Genomic DNA, 20,738 nt, shown 5'->3' with positions numbered 1-20,738 from the left:
GCTCAGTGCTCAAGATGTAGCATTTGCTCAATAAAATGATTGGGGAGGGGTGAATGAAGACCAACTGAAAAAACCACATGGTATCAGTTTGAGCACAAAGATAGGATTTTTTGTGGAAACCCCTTGGGCAAAGGGGCAGACAAGCACTAACTGGAGCCCAGGGGTCTAGGCCAAAATCAGAGTGGATTCAAATCCCAGCTCTCCCACGTGGGCAACGTTAAACAGCTACTTAACCTCTCCTTGCTTCATTGTTCTCATCTATAAAATGGGTGTAACAGTGGTCTCTGTTTCAAAGGGCTGCTGTGAGAATTAAATGAGTGACTACATGCAAATATCTCTGCATGGGCCTAGCCCATCAGCACTAGAGTAATAGAATTAGTCCTAGAATGTAATCATCTCAACTCACCCTTGTTAAATAACCCTAACGATGATGCCTCTCACAGGGCGACAACACGAAAATAAGGTCCTTCTGGCCTTGCATTTGTGGTGGTTATTGTTGGTTTGATTTGCTTCTGTGGGGTTAGTTTGGCTCCTGAAGAATCAGCTTCCCCCTTAAGGAGACTATTTATCTGCAGAGCCTATCACCATGGAGACAGTCAACAGTAGGGAATCCAAGATCACAGCACCTCTCCCTGGAGGCTGAAAATAGTCCCTCGGGCCTGTTTACTTTGTGAAATTGGCAGGGTGTCATCATCTGTACCCACTCAGAAGGGTAGCTGGGAAGATGAAAAAGATACCCTGAACTCAGCAACTACATAACATCTCCCCACGCCCGAGACCTGGAACTGTGTCAAGTCCAAAGCCTCGGGGCGGACACTTACCATGCAGTTTTTGACTGCAGTAAGTCCACAGTCATTCTCTACCCCGAGCTGGAAGGTCGAGACCAAGTACTCAACCCGAGTGCTCACTGGAAACTGGGTGGAAGAGAGGAGGGAGGTAAGCAAGGGGAGAAACTGGACCGAGGGCTCCGGGGAAGACCTGGCAGGCAGAGGAAGGATACGAGGTCATTATTATTTCCAATTAAGGGTCATAGGTGGTTACATCTTAAGAATGTGACTTTAGGATCTCTGTGCTCTTCATAGGGGAGTTACATTCAAGCCATCATCAAGATCCCTATTATATCTTGAAAATGTCGTAACAGAGGTGTCAGTATAGTTAAGCCTCCCAGCATTATTTACAGTGGAGTGTTTCTAGGTATCTGGTGTTCCCTGTCCCTAATTCCCCTGAACCTTGATTTGAAGAACACAGGCTCTTCCTGGTCTGGCCCTTCCCAGAGTGTGGTACATGCCAAGGCAGGCTTGTCACTGCTTGCACTGATGTCCAGGGATGAGCTGTGGGCTCTCTGACACCTGTTCCACAATCTTGCCCTGCCTGTGCATTTCAGTTTTTACTTTCCCAGTGTACTTTAAAGGCCAACACAAAAATTCTTGGCCTCAATCGGCCTACTTGAAATTGGGTATCTGTATTTGTGGTGGTAGTGAAGACTGAGCCACTTAAATTTCTGCAGAGACAAGGAGATCCCCTCATGTCTTCTTGGGAAGTGGACAAGGAAAAGAGAACAAGATACAATTAGCAGCTTTGGTGTTAGTGTGGGGAAGGTTGTTGGTTGTTGGTCTGAGAACTGGAAAAAGCTGTTTTCAGGGAGAACATTTGCATTCATCACCCCTCCGGCTAGATGTGGCCTGTGGCCATTGTTAGTTCTCATTGCACTTGGCCTTATTTGGGGGGCAGTTGTGTGTAAGAGAAGGCTCAAGGGCAAGGAGAACTGGCTGAGCAATCCGTCTAGGCTCCTGTGGGCGCGATAGTACCCAAGGATACTATGGGCTGGTCCTACACCTGGAAGAGATTGCATAAAGAGAGCAGAGTTGGAGTGATATAAAAAACATGGCAGACTAAGAAGATCTAGCTCCTTACTCTCTCAAAGAGACACTGAAGAAACAACTATAACCTATCCAGAATAATTACAGAAGAGCTCTGAAAAGCAGTCAAAGGTCCATAGCAAATGCCCAATTTAGAAAGTCACATTCAAGATGGTAGGAAATGTCATCATATTTTATCTTGCTCTTTTCTCATTTTCTCCTTAGAACAGTAGGGTAGAGTGTAAGAGAAACAGTGGCTCAGTTCCTAGTTCCTTCCCTTGAACCCAGAGAGAGTGGAGCAACATTTTAATCTGTCTGGAGGCTGCTTGAGGGATTGGTACCCTTGCTTTGCTTAACTCAGAGCTCAGATAGGGAAAACATGTCATAGTTCATCTTTCAGGCTAAGAAAACTGTTGAAAGCAAGGGTAGTTGCAGCAGGTGAAAGCTGCTAGGGGACTACAAACCTGTGAAAGTCTGAGGCCGGGGATTACAGGTGGAGGAATGCAACAGAATATAAAAGGCATTGAGAAGAACCAGGGGAGACACTCTTTGGGAAATTCAGGATTTTATTTTTATTTTTTATTTAATTAATATTTTTTTTTTTTTGGTGTTCCAAGATTCATTGTTTATGCACCATACCCAGTGTGTGGATTTTAAAGTAGCTGTGTATATAAACCAAATAAAAAAATCAACACACACAAACACACATACACACATACACAGGTTCAGGCAAGATGAATGTTCAGAAAGCTCCTAAGAACTCAAGACTTCATTCATCCTGGAACACATCCTGTTAGTGGCAATCTTCCCTTAAATGGACTGGACAAAAACCTTACAACAACCACTTTAAATATGCATAAAGAGCTAAAAGAAAACATGAACAAAGAACTAAAGGAAATCAGGAAAATAATATTTGAACAAAATAAAAATAGAAATTACAAAAAAACAAACAGAAATTATGAAGCAGAAAAATATATTAACTTTATTGAAAAAAAATCATTAGAGGTATCTGAAAGTGGACTTGAAAAAGCAAAGAAAGAATCAGAGAACTTAAGGAGAAATCATTCAAAATTCTTGAGTCTGAGGAGACAAAAGAAAAAATAAATGAGATCAGAGTCTAGGGACTTATGGGTCACCATCATGCAGACCAGTATACACATTATGGGAGAAAGAAGGGAAAGGGGCAGAAACAATATTTGAAGAAATAATGGCTGAAAACTTCCTAAATTTGAAGATAAGACATGTATCTACAAATCCATGAATCTCAGTGAACTCCAAAAGGAAACATCCAAAACACCCACACAAAGACATAGTATACTCAACCTGTTAAAAGTCAAGGACAAAAGAATTTAAAAGCAACAAAATCAAAATGATACATCACGTACAAAGTAACATTTATAACATTATCAGTAGACTTCTCAGCAGAAACCTGCAGGCCAAAAAGAGATGGGGTGATGTATTTAAAGTGCTAAAAAAAAAAAAAAAAAGCAAAACAAACAAAAAAATTCATAACATTTATCCACTGAGAATAATATAGCTAGCAAAACCATCCTTCAAAAATGAAGGAGAAATTAAAACATCGCCAGGTAAATAAAAACTGAAGCAGTTCATGACCACTAGGCCTACCCTACAAGAAATGGAGCAATATTAGACAGTAACTCAAAGCCATATGAAATGAAGACCTCTGGTAAAGAGAAACACATGGACACATATGAAAACCACGGTTATTGTAATTTTAGTTTGTAACTCCCCTATATTTATAGGATTTAAAATAAAAATAATAATAAATACATAAATATAAAAATAATTATAAATCTATGTTAATGGGTACAAAATGTATCAAGATGAAGTTTATGACATCAGTAACACAAAATGGGAGGTGGCAGAGCTGTAATGAAGCAGAGTTTTTATGTATGAGCTCGGTCAAGTTGGTGTCCATTTAAAATAGGTTGTTAAAAAGATCATTATAACTTTAGGATGGTATACACAACCCATGATAACTACAAAGAAAATATCTCTAGGATATACGCAAAAGGAAATGAGTAGGAAATAAAAACATGTCACTGAAAATGATCAACTAAACACACACAAAAGAAGTAATGGAGGAAATGAGGGACCAAAAAAATCCTCTAAGAAAACAAATAACAAAATGGCAAAAGTAAGCCCTCCCCTGACAGTAATTATTTTAAATGTAAATCAATTAAACTTTCAATCAAAAGACATAGATTGGCAAAATGGGGGGGTATTCAAAACCTAGGATGCAACTATATGCCACCTCTCAGACTGTCTTTAGATCTAAGGGCATAGGGCATGCATGGTTGAAAAGGAAAGGACAGAAGAAGTTATCCATCCAAATAGCAATCAAAAGAGAGTGGGTTGGGTATACCGATATCATTAAAAAAAAAAATAGACTCTAAGTCAAAAATTGGTATAAGAGCCAAAGAAGGACAATGTATATCGAAGAAAGGATCATGAAGAAATAGAAAATCTGAATAGATTTATAATGAGAAAGAAACAAACATATCTCCAAAATACAAATCCATGACTAGATGGTGTTACTGGTGAATTCTACTTAGTGTTTGATTACCATGGCATAACAAAGGCCATATATGAAAAGCCACAGCTAACATCATACTCAATGGTAAAAGACCAAAAAAACTTCTCCTCTAAGATCAGGACTAAGACAAGGATGTCTGTTTTGCCAGTTCTATTCAATATAGTATTAAAAGTTTAAGCCAGAGCAATTAGGCAAGAAAAAGAAGTAAAATGCATAGAAATTGGAAAGGAAGAAGTAAAATTATCTCTGTTTGCAGGTGACAGGATCTTCTATGTACCAAAGCTTAGAGACCACATAACAAACAAAACAAAAAACCCAGAAAAAATTCTGTCAAAACCGATAAATGAATTCAGCAAAGTAGCAAGATACAAAGACCAGTTGCATTTCTATACACTAACAATGAATGATCTAAAAGGGGGACCAGGGGCACCTGGGTGGCTCAGTGGATTAAAGCCTCTGCCTTCAGCTCAGGTCATGATCCCAGGGTCCTGGGATTGAGCCCCGTGTCGGGCTCTCTGTTTGGCAGGGGACCTGCTTCTGCCTCTCTCTCTGCCTGCCTCTCTGCCTGCTTGTGATCTCTGTCTGTCAAATAAATAAATAAAAATAAATAAATAAAAGGGGCACTAAAGAAAATTCTATTTATAAGAACACATACATACACACACACACAAAAATACTTAGGAACAAACTTAACCACAGAGGCAAAAGATTTACATAATAAAAACTATAAAATATTGTCAAAAGAAATAAAACACAATGTTAATAGATGGAAAGAAAGCCAATGTTTATGGACTGGAAGACACAATCTTATTAAGATGTCAACACTACCTAAAACCGGCAACAGCATCAGTGCAATCTTTATGATTTTTTTTTTGCAGAAATTAAAAAATCCACCCTAAAATTCATTTGAAATCTCAAGAAATTGAATAGCCAAATTAATCTTTTTTTTTTAAAGATTTTATTCATTTATTTGACAGACAGAGATCATAAGAAGGCAGAGAGGCAGGCAGAGAGAGAGAGCCCGATGCGGGGCTCGATCCCAGGATGCTGAGATCATGACCTGATCCGAAGGCAGAGGCTTTAACCCACTGAGCCACCCAGGTGTCCCGCCAAATTAATCTTGAAAAGAAGACAAGTACAAAGTTGGAGGACTCACATGCTCTGATTTCAAAAATTACTACAAAGCTACAGTAACCAAATACTGGGATACTGACATAAAGGTAGACGTATGAACAGATGGGATTAAAGAAAAAGAACTCAGAAGTAAGTCCTCACATGTCTGGTCAAATGACTTCAAAAGGACTGGCAAGATCATTCAATGGTGAAAGGACAATCTTTTCTACAAAAACTGCATATCTAAATGTGAAAGAATGAATGTGGACCCTTACCTCACACTAGATACAAAAATTAATTCAAAATGGGTCAAAAAACCTAGATGTAAGTTGTAAAACTCTTAGAAGAAAACATAGGAGAAAAGCTTCATGACATTGAGTTTGCAATAATTTTTGTGTGTAGGACACCGAAGTCACAGATAACAGAAGAAAAAATAGATAAATTGGACTTTCATCAAAATTGAAGACTTTTTATGCATCGAAGAACACTATCAACAGAGTGAAAGGATAACTCCTGGAATGAGAGAAAATGTTTGCAAATCTTATCTATGATAAAGGCTTAATATCCAAATATACAAAGAACACCTACAACTCAACAACAAACCACAATTAAAAATGGGGGGAAAAATTGAATAGATATTCCTCCAAGTTATGCAGATGGCTAATAAGCACATGAAAAGATGCCTAACATCACTAGTCATAAGGGAAAAGCAAATCAAAATCATAAGATACCACTTTACACCCATTAGGAAGGCCATGATAAAAAAAAAAAAAAGAGAGAGAGAGAAAGAAAAGGAAGTAGCCGGTGTTGGTGAGAATATGGAGAAACTGGAATGCTTAGTGGGAATGCATAATAGTGTAGCTGCTTGTAGACAGTATAACTACTACTAAATGCTAATGCTAAAAACATTAAACATAGAAGGGCCATATGACCCAGCAATTCCATTTCTGGGTTTATACCCAAAAGAACTGAAAGCAGGATTTTGAAAAGAGATATTCCTACATTCATATTCATAGCAGTGTTATTCACAGTAGCCAAAAGGTAGAATGGATAAACCAAATGTAGGGTATGTATGCAACGAAATTCTACTCAGCCTTCAAATGGAAGAAAATTCTTACACATACTACAATGTAGATGAACCTCGAAGACAAGCTAAGTGAAAGAAGTCAGGCGTGGAAAGACACTGTATGAGTCCACTTGTGTGAAGTACCTAGAAGAGTCTAGTTCATGGAGACAGAAAACAGAATGGTGGGTGCTGGGGGCAGAGGGAGAGAGGGAGCTGTTTAATCGGTTCAGAGTTTTAGTTTGGGAAGAGGAAGAAGTTCTGGGGACAGGTGATGACTGATGGTTGCACAACCATATGAGTGTACTTAATGCTCCCGGACTGTCTGAGCAAAAATGGTCAAAAAGGTAAATTTTGTTATGTATATTTTTCTACAATAAATTTTTTAAAAAATGAACCAGGAAACACAATATAATGGGAGGGGGGAAGAGTGGAACTGGGAAGAGGCAAAACAAAGAAGAAAAAGAGAAGAAAGAGGCCAGCAGGAGGGGAGAACAGGGAGCGAGAAGATGAGGGAGCAGGTTCAGACCATGAGAAGTGGTCCCGGGACACAAGAACTTGTCCTGAGGCATAGGGTGCCAAGTGCCTGACCATGGTCCTTTCTAAGCTCTGGAGGGAAGGGGCAAGGTTAAGCCTGCCTCACGCAGGACGCCTTGGGCTCCAAGGTTAGCCTTTCTCTGCCCAGCTTCCCCTAGCCCAGGAGGGACGGGGATGCTGCGGGAAATGTGAGAAGGTCTACCAGAGATGTTATCTTGACTGTTTCATCCTGTTCCAGTTCACCAAAGCCACTGAGAAAACACCTCAGTGCATTTACAGAAAAGAATATGTCCCCTTCCCGGACCACAGACCAGACCAGATCTCCAGGTGGTCCGGCAAGAGGAGAATTGAGGTAAGAGGGAGCGGCGGCCCCACACTCCGGCTGGGCTCTCCCGCCAGCACTCGGGAGTCCCCACCTGCCAGCTTCTTCGAAGCTCAGTTCCCCCTCGGGGGACACAGGAGTGATCTCTTGAGCTCCTTCCCCAACCTCGGGGCCTGCAGATGGCATCCACCTTTATTTACAACCTGCCAAGTCTCCAGCTGGTAGCATTCTCCCTGCCCTGTATCCCAGCGCTCTTCTGGATCGTTTCCCAATTCCTCCACACTTTCCTAACAGGCTGTAGGTAAAGGGTGTGGGAAACAAACCAACCAACGAACAAGGTAAATACTGAGTTCAGGGGCACATCATGAGAAATCACGTAGGGTCCTCCAAAAGCGAGTAGCGGGGATGCTTGGATGACAGGATTTTAATCATCTATCCCCCAGCTTTCTGTTCTTTTGTATAAAAAGTCAGGGGCCGTTCTGCCCTCTCTTGCTCATTGAGTGCTGGTGCGTGCCCTTGTGCTGCAGTTCCCTGGAGAAGGAACCAGGGCACTATGACCTCAGGGCATGTCCCCTACTCTGACCCCACCTCCCAACCCCATACCTGCCTAAGCTCAGGGCGGGGACATGGAGTGAGGGGTGGGCATGGCCAGCACGGGAACATTTTGGAGCTGGAAGGGACCCGAGAGATTGTTCAGCTCAGCACCCTCATTTTCAGATAAAAGGTGCCCAGGGTGTGGTGAAGGTCTTGTCCGAAATAGCATAGCTGGTTGGTAAGGGACTAAGCAGGTGGCTGATCTGCAAATCAAACAAGAAGTATCCTCGAGTCCCTCTTCACTGTCTGCCGGAGTGGACTCTCTGCTGCCTGCGTTTGGGGTCACATCCGTATAAACAGCACCACGTTCTCAGCTCCGTCCTGGCGTGCCTGGGTTGCGCTGATATCCCCGGAGCACGCTGGCATCCGCAGACCGTGCTGGGGCTCTGGGGCTGCTGATCTTTACCATGAGTGTGCGCCGAAGACCCAAGTGCGTGCTCATAGAAGCAAGTCGAAGTAAGAACCCGTGATCTGGGGCTCCTTTTCCCCAGTCATCCATATAGAAGAGGTACTTAGCCTAGTTCTTGATACACATCCGTGCCCTCTCTTAAAGACTTTTGGACTCATGACGAACCCTGATGAGGAGATAACCACACACACACACACTTCTTTGGAATCTGTTTAAGCGGCACCTGGGTGGCTCAGTCGCTTAAGCATCGGACTCTTGATTTTTGGCTCAGATCCTGATCTCAAGGCCATGAGAGCGAGCCCTACGCTGGGCTTTCCGTGGTTGGCGGAGCGTCTGCTTGGGAATCCTCTCTCTTCCTCTGCCTCTCCCCCTGCTCTCTCACCCTCAAAAATAATAAATAAATAAGTCTTTATATAATCTGATTAAAATTAAGAAGCCCCCTGCCAACATACACACAGAATAGACCCAAGCAATCAGATAACATATCTCCAAGGACTCTGTTCAGATCTCCTGCTTGTGGGCGTGGACCTAGGACAGAGCTCGGCCCCTGCACAGCTGTTTCAGCCCATCGGCTCTTCCCGGGCTTCATCCTGCTCTTTCTCCGCGGACAGCCCCTCCCATCCCCACATCACTCTGCCTCCTCCTCGGGCAAAGGCGCATCTGCTCTTTCAATCAACTATGTATGGATTGATGGGGTTAGCCTCCACCACGGAGGACCCCCTTCCTGTGCTTTTCCACTAGGCAGGTCTATTAATCACAATTTTTATGTTCTGTGTTTTAGAGGGTTTGACATCTTAGGGGCTGTGCTAACCCTGGACAGACTGCCCTCCCAGGACAGGCTAGTTCCTTAGGACAGTAAGCAGCTTGCCTGCAAGCACGCCTTTGGGATACAAACCAACCGACCCAGATCCCATACTCGAACCGTCTCTTTGACATAATGCTCCCATGCCAAGCTGATATCCCTTTGCCTTAAATCACTCCAGGGCCAGACTCCAAAAACCGGAGGCACTCCTTTAGCCCAGAGCCGGCTGAAGTTATTTGACCTCTGCATCCCTAAACTTCTCAAACTTGCTAACCCTGCCTCACCTGTTCCTTCCCTTGGAAACTACCTGGAGGTCCTGGGCCATGCTCTCTCCTTCTGTGACCCCGGGGCACCCCTACGTGATCCTGGGTGGTGGTGCCCCCTCCTCTCGGGAAGAAAGTAATGAACTTTCCAAATAATTTCTTTCCGAGGCACTTGTCTCTCTGTCACCTGACCATCCCTGATCAAAACAAAGATCCCAGGTGTATCATCAAGACAGTTGGGCCATGCCCCAAACCAAGAAGAATGGCAAGAAAATCTCTTTCTCCTTTCCCTGCTGTGATACATCCTCATCATTTTCCTGGGAACCCCTCCAACTTGCTTTCCCTGGCATTGGAAATGTACTCCGGGCACCTGGTGAGGCAGACCTTGGGATCCCCTGTGTCTGTGCCCGTCCCCCATCTCCATGCAGCATTGTGATCTGACTTATTTATTATGTGCAGCCGGCATTTCCAGACCAGAGCAGACACAGATCTCCCTGACTGCTCCAGACAAGAGGACAGGCATGGAAAGCCACATTATCCTCCCCTGTAAATCAGTCCAGTCCCCCCAAGATCTCCTTCCAGGGCCGAGAGGATTTTCTGGGGACAGACACTGATGCAGGCAAAGGTCCCAGAATCAGGAGGACATGGCTTTCTTCTCCTTGTAAATAACTCCCACCAAAGAAATCCCTCCCCGCGTTTCCAGCTGAGGGAGCCGTAAATCCTCAGCGGGAGAAGGCAATTTATGGGGCGTTCTCTGACTCTTCCCATAGTAACTGATTGAAATAGAAGGTGCGTATGTCAGGCCTGGTATTCAACGTCTTTCCCTGGCCATGGAAATAGGCGCTTGGATAGGGGAGCCTAGAGACCCATCGGGGGATGTAATTTCAGATCACAAGGGCAGCTGTGAGAGGGCTCTGCAGCTTCCTATTTGGCCTGCCTTTCATTTTAATGTGTCCCCATAGCCCATTCTCGGGATGAATTGACTGGACATACACAGGGGGGTCCTCAGAGGTGGCGGCCCCCAGGGCTCAGGCAGCAGCACTCGCCACCAGCGCCGCACACCTCCCTTGCAGCAGCGTCTGCCTTGCTCCGATCGGTTAACATACCCGACCCCCCCCACCCCGCGTCTGTCCCTCCAGGGCCTCCCGTACAAACACCTGATCACGCACCACCAGGAGCCCCCCCACCGCCATCTGATCAGCACCTACGACGACCACTACAGCCGGCACAGTTACAACCCGGGCCTGCCCCCACGTCGCTCCTGGAGTGGACACAAGCTGCTGTGGCTCCCAGAGAAATCAGACTTCCCCCTTCTTGGTATTCGTATAATTCGGGATTCCGCCCCGTGCCAAAAGACTCACCCAGAGAGGGTTAGAATGACACAAGAGGGGGCGAACCTTATTGACCCTCGGGGCTGCTTCTTGCCACGGAGGTGATGCTGGCTGTGGGGTGGCGCCCTCCCCTGCGCACCGTGGTGGCCTCCGTTTACCGGGAGCGCGGGTGGCAGGAGTAAGAACACTGAACTCAGATCCATCATCTTTGCAGAGACAGTGACGACCAGGTCCCCGGTGCCCTGCCCTGACTTAGCACCTGGGGGACACAGGAGTGACAGATGGGGAGGAATCCCTGCCCCTGGGGAGTGTCATCCCAGATGGTCTGGGATCGGACACTGTTCATGGATGACTTAAAGTCTGGCAAAAAAAGATCATTCTGGACTGGGGTATGTGCCACGAGGGGAAGGTACCCAGTAAGGGCCACAAAGTGAGGCAGTTACCTGTGACTCTCCTTTGGGTGGAAGGGGAAGGGATGGTCTTTCTGGAAGAGAGAGCCGAGTTGATAGGAATTTCGGGGGGAGAGAACCCCAGAAGAGGAAATAGTGAGTGGAGACACTCCACAGCAGGAAGACCGCTTCGGGGCTCCCAGGCCACCACACGGAGTGTGGGTTTTGTCCTTCCAACAGCAAGAGAACTTTGAGGGCATTTTGTAAGAGAGCGCCTCGACCTGATGGACATTTCAAGCTACCCTCATTCTTTGCACGCAACTTTTTGTACTCCCTACACTTCGATGCCAAGGGACCTGGGTCCGATGGTGAGGTGCCTGTCACTCCTCATGACTTCTGCAAGGGTTTCTCCCTGGGATGAGTCTCACAAGACTGCACTGCTCCCTTCCCTGCTAGGGTAGGACAGTCCCCCAGGAGCTGGCAGGTTCACCGTCCACCACTCGTGGGGCTGCGTTTTCCAAGGCCTACGTACCAGCTCCTGTTCCTCCTGAGTACGCTGAGAGCGGGCCCCACCCTGAGCCAACACTCCTGCAAGCCCTTCTTCCCTCGGGAGCTCTGCAGCCCCGAAAAGCCTCCAGGGCCTCATACCACACATCCCCCTGGCCGGTCCATGGCCCGTTCACCCAGACGCAGCTTTCTCTTGCAGCTCCCCCTACGAACTACGGACTCTATGAGCAGCTGCGGTGGAGATGGCTGGCACCCAAGGCTGCCCCGAGGGAGAGCATTTACACCTCGTCCTACCCCAGACCACCACGGCATGCTTTGTCCCGGCGCGAGCATGCCATCCCTGTCCCTCCCCCTCGTCTGCACCCTGTCCCGCGCTTCTGAGCGCGGCCACTCCATGGGCAATGTGGGCAGAGCCCACCGGAGACCCGCTGTGCAGTTGGACCTGTCAGGCAGCAGGCGGCGGCAGACACACTCCGAGTTTTCGATCTGGCCCCGCCAAGGGTCCCCTAGACTCATGGTCTGTGTTTCACGGATCCCTCCCCTCCTCCAAACCCTCAGGTTCCTTTCTTTTCCATCTCACAATTAAAGCTCTTTGACACAATGGAGTGCCATGTATATGCAGAATTCTTCAGAGGAGCAGAAGACCCTCTCCCTCATTTCCCATGAGGGGAAACTGAGGCCCAGAGAGGTAACATGTTCCAGGAAGGAGGGTCTGGTCCATACAGAAGGGGATCCGAACATGAGAACCCCACGGAGTAGTATAATGTGGTTATGGGAGGGCACCCCGCAGGAGCTGGCCTTCGGGGAGGGGTCCAGCACGTCATTGCCTCCCCAGGGGCGTGCTGAACCCAGGGCTCAGAGGAAGCGAGACACACGGCATCTCCCTCCCACCTCTGAGCTCTCAAATCCTTTTCCGGGTTTGAGGATGGGGAATTTTTCAGCAAGTGTTTCAGAAGGAGGATGGACCCCCGGACAGAAGATCCGGGGCTGTGTCCTGGCTCAGGGACTGGGTGCGATCGTCGTTGCCCAGGATGGAGTCCCCTGGGGCACGTTCTGCCACCAGACGTGGCGTCCAACCTCTGGAGAAGCACGATGGCCCGTGTCTGCCCAGAATGGGCTTCTCTGCCTTCTGCCTCCACCCTGCCTGGCTGCGTTCATTACTGGAGGTGGGACGCTAGGTGTATTGTCTTTGGCTGGATGAATGAATGAGCCATTGTCTCTTCTAGGGCTCCTCTCTGAACCCACGCTGCCCCCCACTCACCATGACCCAGTCCTGTTCCCCACTCTGGGCCCCATCTAGCTGCTTCCCTACACCCCTGCCCCAAGGTGGACCTCTGTCCAGACCCCAGCCCATCTGGATGCCCAAAGACCCTTATTCTTCCCAGAACTCAGCCACTCCCACTTCCGAGTCAGAGACAAGTGAGCCCTGCCCTCCCCCTAGCCGCAATCCTCCTGCTAGCGTCGGAAAGGAGGTCACCCTCTGTAGCTCCATCCTTCAGAATCTGGCTGTCCACCAGGGCAGGGAAATAGTACAATTCTGACGCCCTGCCAGCCCATCTCACATCTAACACTACCAATGGGTGTTTTTTCTGCTTTGGAGAAAAAGAAATGACTAGAAGTATTTTTCCATGGATCTTTTCCTTAACGTTTTTGGCACCTGCTCTAGCAAATAATCAAGGTGTGGGGGGAAAGGAAGGGAAAACATGATCTAATATTTATTTGGGGTTAAACAGGCAGTACAACAAAAGCCAGGATCTAGGTGTAAATGAGATTATCTCATTGACTGTCTTTACCACCCTCCATGGTAGGTACCCCCAGGCAGGAATTATAAATGTCATTTCTATTTACAGAAACGGGAATAAAGTGCAGACACAATGAAGATTAACCAGCAGGACCAAGATTGCACAGGGAGTGAATCCTAGAGCTGGGATTTGAACCTAGGTGGGCTGGTCACAGAGCAGGCATGCTTAGCTCTTGTGCGAAACTGTCTTTTCAAAGAAATGAAAGCCTTGAGACCAGCTGGTTGCATCAGTCGGCTGTGCGCTTGGCTCAGGGACACATGTGTGTAGTTGGCTGTGATTCTGGTCCAGAAATAAGGTGACTCAAAGCAGAGGAAGACTGGCTTTGGGCCGTCCCTGTCAAGGACACCTGCTGACCCCAGGCCTCCTCTAGGTCAACCTTGGCACACTCTAGAGCCATCGCTCATTCTTCCAAAAGTCTGTTCACTGACCCTGTCTTCCCTACCACACTCCAATTTCCCTGAAGTTAGAGCTGGGCACCCACGAGGCGCTGAGTCGTGTTTGCAGGAAGAGCGGTGGGCAGGAAGAGGAAGGGGGATAATGGACGCTGGGCCGCGAGGAGAGACCCAAGTGGTTGCGGGGGGACTGGCACCCCGCTGGCCCTGCTCGCTCCTCCGGCGGCTGCTCAGCGATCCCATAAACATCCTTTGAGCCACAATCGAACAGGGCACTGACATCACAGAGGCTTCCATTAGGTAGAGGACAGGGATCTAAACAAATACAGGACAGGACAGGACAGAGTGATGTTGGGGACCAGTTTACAGAATTCGGGATCTAGGTGGCCAGTGCATCATGAGGGAGATCGGTGCGGGGGTACTGAAAGCAATAATAGGGGAACGGAGACATGACCTAGCAGGGAAGCCTTCCTGAAAGAAGGGGTATTTAGACAGAGGCCAGAATGGGGTGGGGGGATGGGGGGTACTAACCAGGTGAAAGGGCAGGTGGGGAGGGTGGAGAGAGTGGCTTAGGTCGCAGGAACAGCATGTATGAGGCTCCGTGTTGGGAAGGAACTTAGGAGGTTTGTTAAAAGCCTCAAAGATAGTGTATGGGCTTCTTACTGCTGCTGTAACAAATACCACAAACTTAGTGGCTGAAAGGAACACAAGCTTATTCTCCTACAGTTCCGGGGGTGCAAAGTCCACAGTGGGTTCTTCAGGAGGCTCTAGGGGTGAAGGGGTTCCTTGCCTTTTCCTGCTTCGAGGGGATACCTACACTCCCTGACTCATGGCCCCCTCGCTCTTTGCAGACCAGCAAGCAGTGTAGCATTTTCTCTCTCTCTCCCCGTCCTGGGAGGACCCTCGTCATTAAATGGGATGCCGGATCATCCAGGATAATCCCCCCATCTCGTATCCTCAGTCACGTCTGCAAAATTCTTTTGGAATATAGTCTAACATATTCAGAGTTTCGGGGGATGAGGTTGTGGACACTGGCTGGAGGAGAGGGGGTGTGTGATTCATCTGGAGCCTGGATGCAAGGCAGGAGTCCAGTGCACTGAGCGTGTGTGTTCCATCGTGTAACCCCTGAGACGTATCTAGTCCTTTCCAGGCGACTGGGAAGGTGGAGGGGCCATGCGGTGGGGCAATGAGCCCCAGGACTGTGGCTGCGTGCACGGGTCAGCACTCCTCGGCCTTCCACACACACAGATTAAAAAGTAGCTCTAGGGGCACCTGGGTGGCTCAGTTCGTTAAGCATCTGACTCTTGATTTTGGCTTAGGTCATGATCTCAGAGTTGTGGGATCGAGCCCCGTGTCCGGCTCTGCGCTCAGCATGGAGTCTGCTTGAGATTCTCTCTCTTCCCAAGCCCCCTCCCCACATAGATAGATAGATAGATAGATAGATAGATAGAATAAACACTACCGTCGCCTGAAGTACTGGCATCAGATTATTAAAAAATTGAAAATCAGATAGAAACACTGTAACCAGATTAACAAATCAGACCGCGCAACCCACAGCAGTGGCCCCAGTGAAACCAGGCGGGGGAGGAGCGCCCTGTCTTTTTCGAAGGAGTGAAAAGGAGAGTGAGGGTCTCTTCTCCACACCCCTGCTTCAACTCGCTTCTCAAGCCTGAGCAGCATCAGCGTGGCTGGGCAGGGGTGGGGTTCTTGCCCTTTGAGTTTGTGGACAAGTGGGGTGTGGGGTGGGGCCGAGAAGTCACATTCCTGGCAAGTTCTCAGGTGATGCTGTTCCTGCTGGTCTGGGGAACGTACCTTGGGAACCGCTCCAGGAGGCTGCCCTCTTATTTTATTTGTGCCATCTCTTTGGAATACCAGATTCTGCCGTGAAAACAGTATTGCAAACACCTGGACCGGACTTTCTCTAAGGCTTCCCAGCAACAGTGGGAGCCTATGTCTCTGGGATGTATTACAAAGTATGAAGTGAGTAATGTGTTGCCAGATGCTGGGACAACACAGTGAAAATTTCCAGAGCACCGACTGCGGTGCCTTAGAATGCCAGTTTCACTGGGGACAGGCTGTGTGACCTTGAAGAAGTTACAGCCCCTCTCTGAATCCCTCTTCCTCTAGCAATGGGTACCATAACTATCTCTAATGCAGAGAGAAATACTGAGCCCAGAGCTTGGTACATAACAAATCCTCTCTAAATGGTGGCAACTATTGCTCAACAAAAACAATGGACAAATTTTCCCAGCACCATTTATTGAAGAGACTGTCTTTTTTCCACTGTATATTTTGTTCTGCTTTGTCGAAGATTAGTTGACCATAGAGTTGACGGTCCATGTCTGGCTTTTCTACTCTGTTCCCCTGGTGTATGTGTCTGTTTTTGTGCCAGTGCCGTGCTGTCTTGGTGATCACAGCTTTGTAGTAAAGCTTGAAATCAGGCAACGGGATGCCCCCAGTTTTGTTTTTCTTTTTCAACATTTTCTTAGCAATTCGGGGTCTCTTCTGATTCCATATACATTTTAGGATTGTTTGTTCCAGCTCTTTGAAAAATGCCGGTGAAGTTTTGAATGGGATGGCATTGAAAATATAGATTGCTCTAGGCAGTATAGACATTTTAACAATTTTTATTCTTCCAATCCAAGAGCATGGAATAGTCTTCCATCTTTTTGTGTCTTCTTCAGTTTCTTTCATGAGTGTTCTGTATTTCCTTGAGTACAGATCCTTTACCTCTTTGGTTAGATTTATTCCCAGGTATCTTATGGTTCTTGATGCTATAGTAAATGGAATCAATTCTCTAATTTCCCTTTCTGTATTTTCACTGTGAGTGTATAAGAAAGCAACTGATTTCTGTGCATTGATTTTGTATCCTGCCACATTACTGAATTGTTGTATGAGTCCTAGTAGTTTTGGGGATGGAGTGTTTTGGGTTTTCCATATAAAGAGGAGAGAGAAAGTTGACTTCTTCCTTGCCAGTCTGAATACATTTTATTTCTTTTTGTTGTCTGATTGCTGTTGCTAGGACTTCTAGTACTATGTTGAACAACAGTGGTGAGAGTGGCCATCCTTGTCGTGTTCCTGATCTCAAAGGGAAGGCTGTCAGTTTTTCCCCTTTGAGAATGATATTCGCTGTGGGTTTTTCATAGATAGATCTTATGAAGTTGAGGAATGTTCTCTTTATCCCTAGCACTACTGGGTATTTACCCCCAAAGATACAGATACAGTGAAAAGAAGGGCCATCTGTACCCCAGTGTTCATAACAGCAATGACCAGTTGCCATACTGTGGAAAGCACCAAGATGCCCTTCAATGGACGAATGGATAAGGACGATGTGGTCCATATACACTATGGAGTATTATGCCTCCATCAGAAAGGGTTGATACCCAACTTTTGTAGCAACATGGACGGGACTGGAGGAGATTATGCTGAGTGAAATAAGTCAAGCAGAGAGAGTCAATTATCATACGGTTTCACTTACTTGTGGAGCATAAGGAATAACATGGAGGACATTGGGAGAAGGAGAGAAGCGAGTTGGGGGAAATCGGAGGGGGAGATGAACCATGAGAGACTGTGGACTCTGAGAGACAAACTGAGGGTTTTGGAGGGCAGGGGCTGGGGGGGTTGGGTGAGCTTGGTGGTGGGTATTCAGGAGGGCACGTATTGCATGGAACACTGGGTGTGGGTCATAAACAATGAATGTTGGAACACTGAAAAAATAAAATAAAATAAAATAAAGTCAAGAAAACAGCCAAGGCCATGGAGGACAGTTGAGACCTGAGGTAGAGTCTACTCCTGTGCCAGCCATTGCCTCCACTGAGACAGGATACTTTTTACCTCGGAACCAGGCACTTCAGGAGCCAAGCCCCCGTGCAACCCCGGTGCTGTCCTGCTGGTTGGGACAAGCCTGCCTCCTGCTGGCCGATTTGACACCAACATACAGGCAGCTGTGGTTTCAAATTCAGGGTCTCTGAGATTGGTTCTAACCTCAGATGTGAAAACAATTCAAAACCAGATTTTCTGATTGTTCTTGGAAAACATCTGACAGCTGGTGGTGAGCCTGGGTGTACTGATGCTTAGAGAATTCAGGCATGAATTTTTGTTAAAGTTTTTATTTTAATCACCTGGTGCTCATCACAAAAAGTGCCCTCCTTAATCCCCATCCCACTTCCCCCACCCACCCACCTCCCCTCTGGTAACCATCAGTTTGTTTTCTATAGTTCAGAGTCTGTTTCTTGGTTTCCCCTCTCTCTCTTTTTTCCCTTTGCTTATTTGTTTTGTTTCTTAAATTCCACATCTGAGTGAAATCATACGGTATTTGTCTTTCTCTGTCCTATTTCACTTAGCGTAATACTCTCTAGCTCCATCCCTGTCATTGTAAATGGCAAGATTTCATTGCTTTAAATGGCTGAATAATATTCCACTATTGGAATGTATATACACAACATCTTTATCCATTCATCAATCGAGGGACACTTGGGTTGCTTCCATAATTTGGCTCTTGTACATAACACTGCTATAAACATAGACATACACGAACCCCTTTACATTAGTGTTTTTGTATTCTTTGCTTAAACACCCAGTAGTACAATGAGTAGGTCATAGGGTGGTTCTATTTTTAAGTTTTTGAGGATCCTCCATACTGTGTTGTCTTCAACTTCTTTCACCAGTATTTTATGGTTTTTAGAGTACATGCCTTTCACCTTCTTTGTTAGTGTTATCCCTAGGTATTTTATTATTTTTGCTGCAATTACAGATGGGATTGATGCTTTAATTTCTCTTCCTGTTGCTCCATTATTAGCGTATAAAGATACAACAGATTTCTGTAGATAGCTTTTTTGGTCCTGCAACTTTACTGAATTCACTCATCAGTTCTAGCAGATTTTTGGTGGAGTCTTCAGAGTTTTCTTTGTAGACTATATAGCCTTTTGGTTTTTCATGTCCTATATAAATCGCAAAAGCTTTACTTCTTCCTACCACGTTGGATGCATTTATTTCTTTTTGTTGTCTGATTGCTGTGGCTAGGACTCCCAGCGCTATATTGAATAAAAGTGCTGAGAGTGGTGTCTTACTTCTGACCTTAGAGTGGGAAGCTCTCAGTTTTTCCCCATTGAGGATGATTTTAGCTGTGGGTTTTCGTATATGACTTTTATTACACTGCGATATGTTCCCTCTGAATCTACTTTGTTGAGGGTTCTTATCATGAATGGATGTTGTACTTTGTCAATTGTTTTTTCTGCATCTATTGAAATGATCATATATACTTTTTTTTATCCTTTCTTTTACTGATGTGATGTATCACACTGATTAATTTGCAAATATTTAACCTCACTTGCATCCTAGGAATAAGTCCAACTTGATCATGGTGAATGACGTTTTAAAAATACATTGTTGGGGGCACCTGGGTGGCTCAGTGGGTTAAAGCCTCTGCCTTCGGCTCAGGTCATGATCCCAGGGTCCTGGGATCGAGCCCCGCATCGGGCTGTCTGCTCCGCGGAGAGCCTGCTTCCTCCTCTCTCTCTCTCTGCCTGCCTCTCTGCCTACTTGTGATCTCTGTCAAATAAATAAATAAAATCTTAAAAAAAAATTTAAAAAAATACATTGTTGGATTTGGTTGCTAGTATTTTGTTGAGGATTTTTGCCTCCATGTTCATCAGAGACATTGGCCTGTAATTCTCCCTTTTGTGGTGTCTTTATCTGGTTTTGGTATTAGGGTAATGCTGGTCTCATAGAATGAATATTGAAGTTTTTCATCCTTTCCTATTTTGGGGGAATAGTTTGAGAAGAATAGGTATTAACTCTTCTTTAAACGTTTGGTAGAATTTTCCTGTGAAGCTATCTGGCCCTGAACACTTGCTTGTTGGGAATGTTTTGATGACTGATGCAATTTTTTTGCCAGTAATTCATGTTTCAGGTTTGGTAGGTTACATGTTTCTGGGAATTTATCCATTTCTTTCGGTTGTCCCATGTGTTAGCTTACAGTTTTTCATAATATTCTCCTATAATTATTTGTATTTTTGTGGTGTTTATTTTTATTTCTCCTCTCTCATCTGTGATTTTATTTTGGTCCTTTCTCTTTTCTTTTTGTTAAGTCCGGCTAGGGGTTTGTCGATTTTATTAATTTTTTCAAAGAACCAGCTTCTGTTTTCATTATTGTGCTCTATTGGTTTTTTAGTTTTTGTATCATTTATTTCTGCTCGAATCTTTATTACTTCCCTTCTTCTGATGGTTTTTGGCTTCTTTTGTTGTGTTTTTTTCTAACACCTTTAGATGCAAGACTTGGTTGTTTAAGATTTTTCTTCCTTCTTTTTTTGTTAAGACTTTATTTATTTACTTGAGAGAGAAAGAGAGAGCACGAGATGGGGGAGGATCAGAGGGAGAAGCAGACTCCCCTGCTGAGCGGAGAGCTTGAATGTGGGGCTTGATCCCAAGACCCCGGGATCATGACCTGAGCTGAAGGCAGATGCTCAACCAACTAAGCCACCCAGACACTCCAGACTTTTCTTGCTTCTTTTTTTTTTTTTTAAAAGATTTTATTTATTTATTTGACAGAAAGAGAGGTCACAAGCAGGTGGCGGTGGGGGAAGCAGGCTCCCCACTGAGCAGAGAGCCCGATGCGGGGTTCGATCCCACGACACTGAGATCATGACCTGAGCCGAAGGCAGAGGCTTAACGCACTGAGCCACCCAGGCACCACTTTTTCTTGCTTCTTGAGGTAGCCCTATGTTGCTATATGCCTCCCTCTTAGGACCATCTTTGCTGTATCCCAAAGGTTCTGGAGTGTTGTGTTTTCATCTGTTT

The 20,738-nt window shown here is 45.9% G+C and overlaps 1 protein-coding gene across 1 annotated transcript; it reads left to right on the top strand.

The window, feature by feature from the left end:
- The first annotated feature begins 610 nt into the window (after window positions 1–610).
- On the top strand, window positions 611–12,346 carry C10H1orf158 (chromosome 10 C1orf158 homolog). The gene is made up of 4 exons (XM_032303465.1): window positions 611–936; window positions 7,368–7,481; window positions 10,659–10,836; window positions 11,946–12,346. Exons 1-4 carry the CDS (start codon window positions 823–825, stop codon window positions 12,125–12,127), a joined length of 588 nt encoding a protein of 195 aa, XP_032159356.1. The 5' UTR covers window positions 611–822; the 3' UTR covers window positions 12,128–12,346.
- The last annotated feature ends 8,392 nt before the right edge of the window (window positions 12,347–20,738 follow it).

Source organism: Mustela erminea, chromosome 10, assembly GCF_009829155.1.
Source record: "Mustela erminea isolate mMusErm1 chromosome 10, mMusErm1.Pri, whole genome shotgun sequence".
Lineage (NCBI taxonomy): Eukaryota > Metazoa > Chordata > Mammalia > Carnivora > Mustelidae > Mustela > Mustela erminea.
Note: the sequence above shows the minus strand (reverse complement) of the source record. Positions and strands in the feature narration are given on the sequence as shown.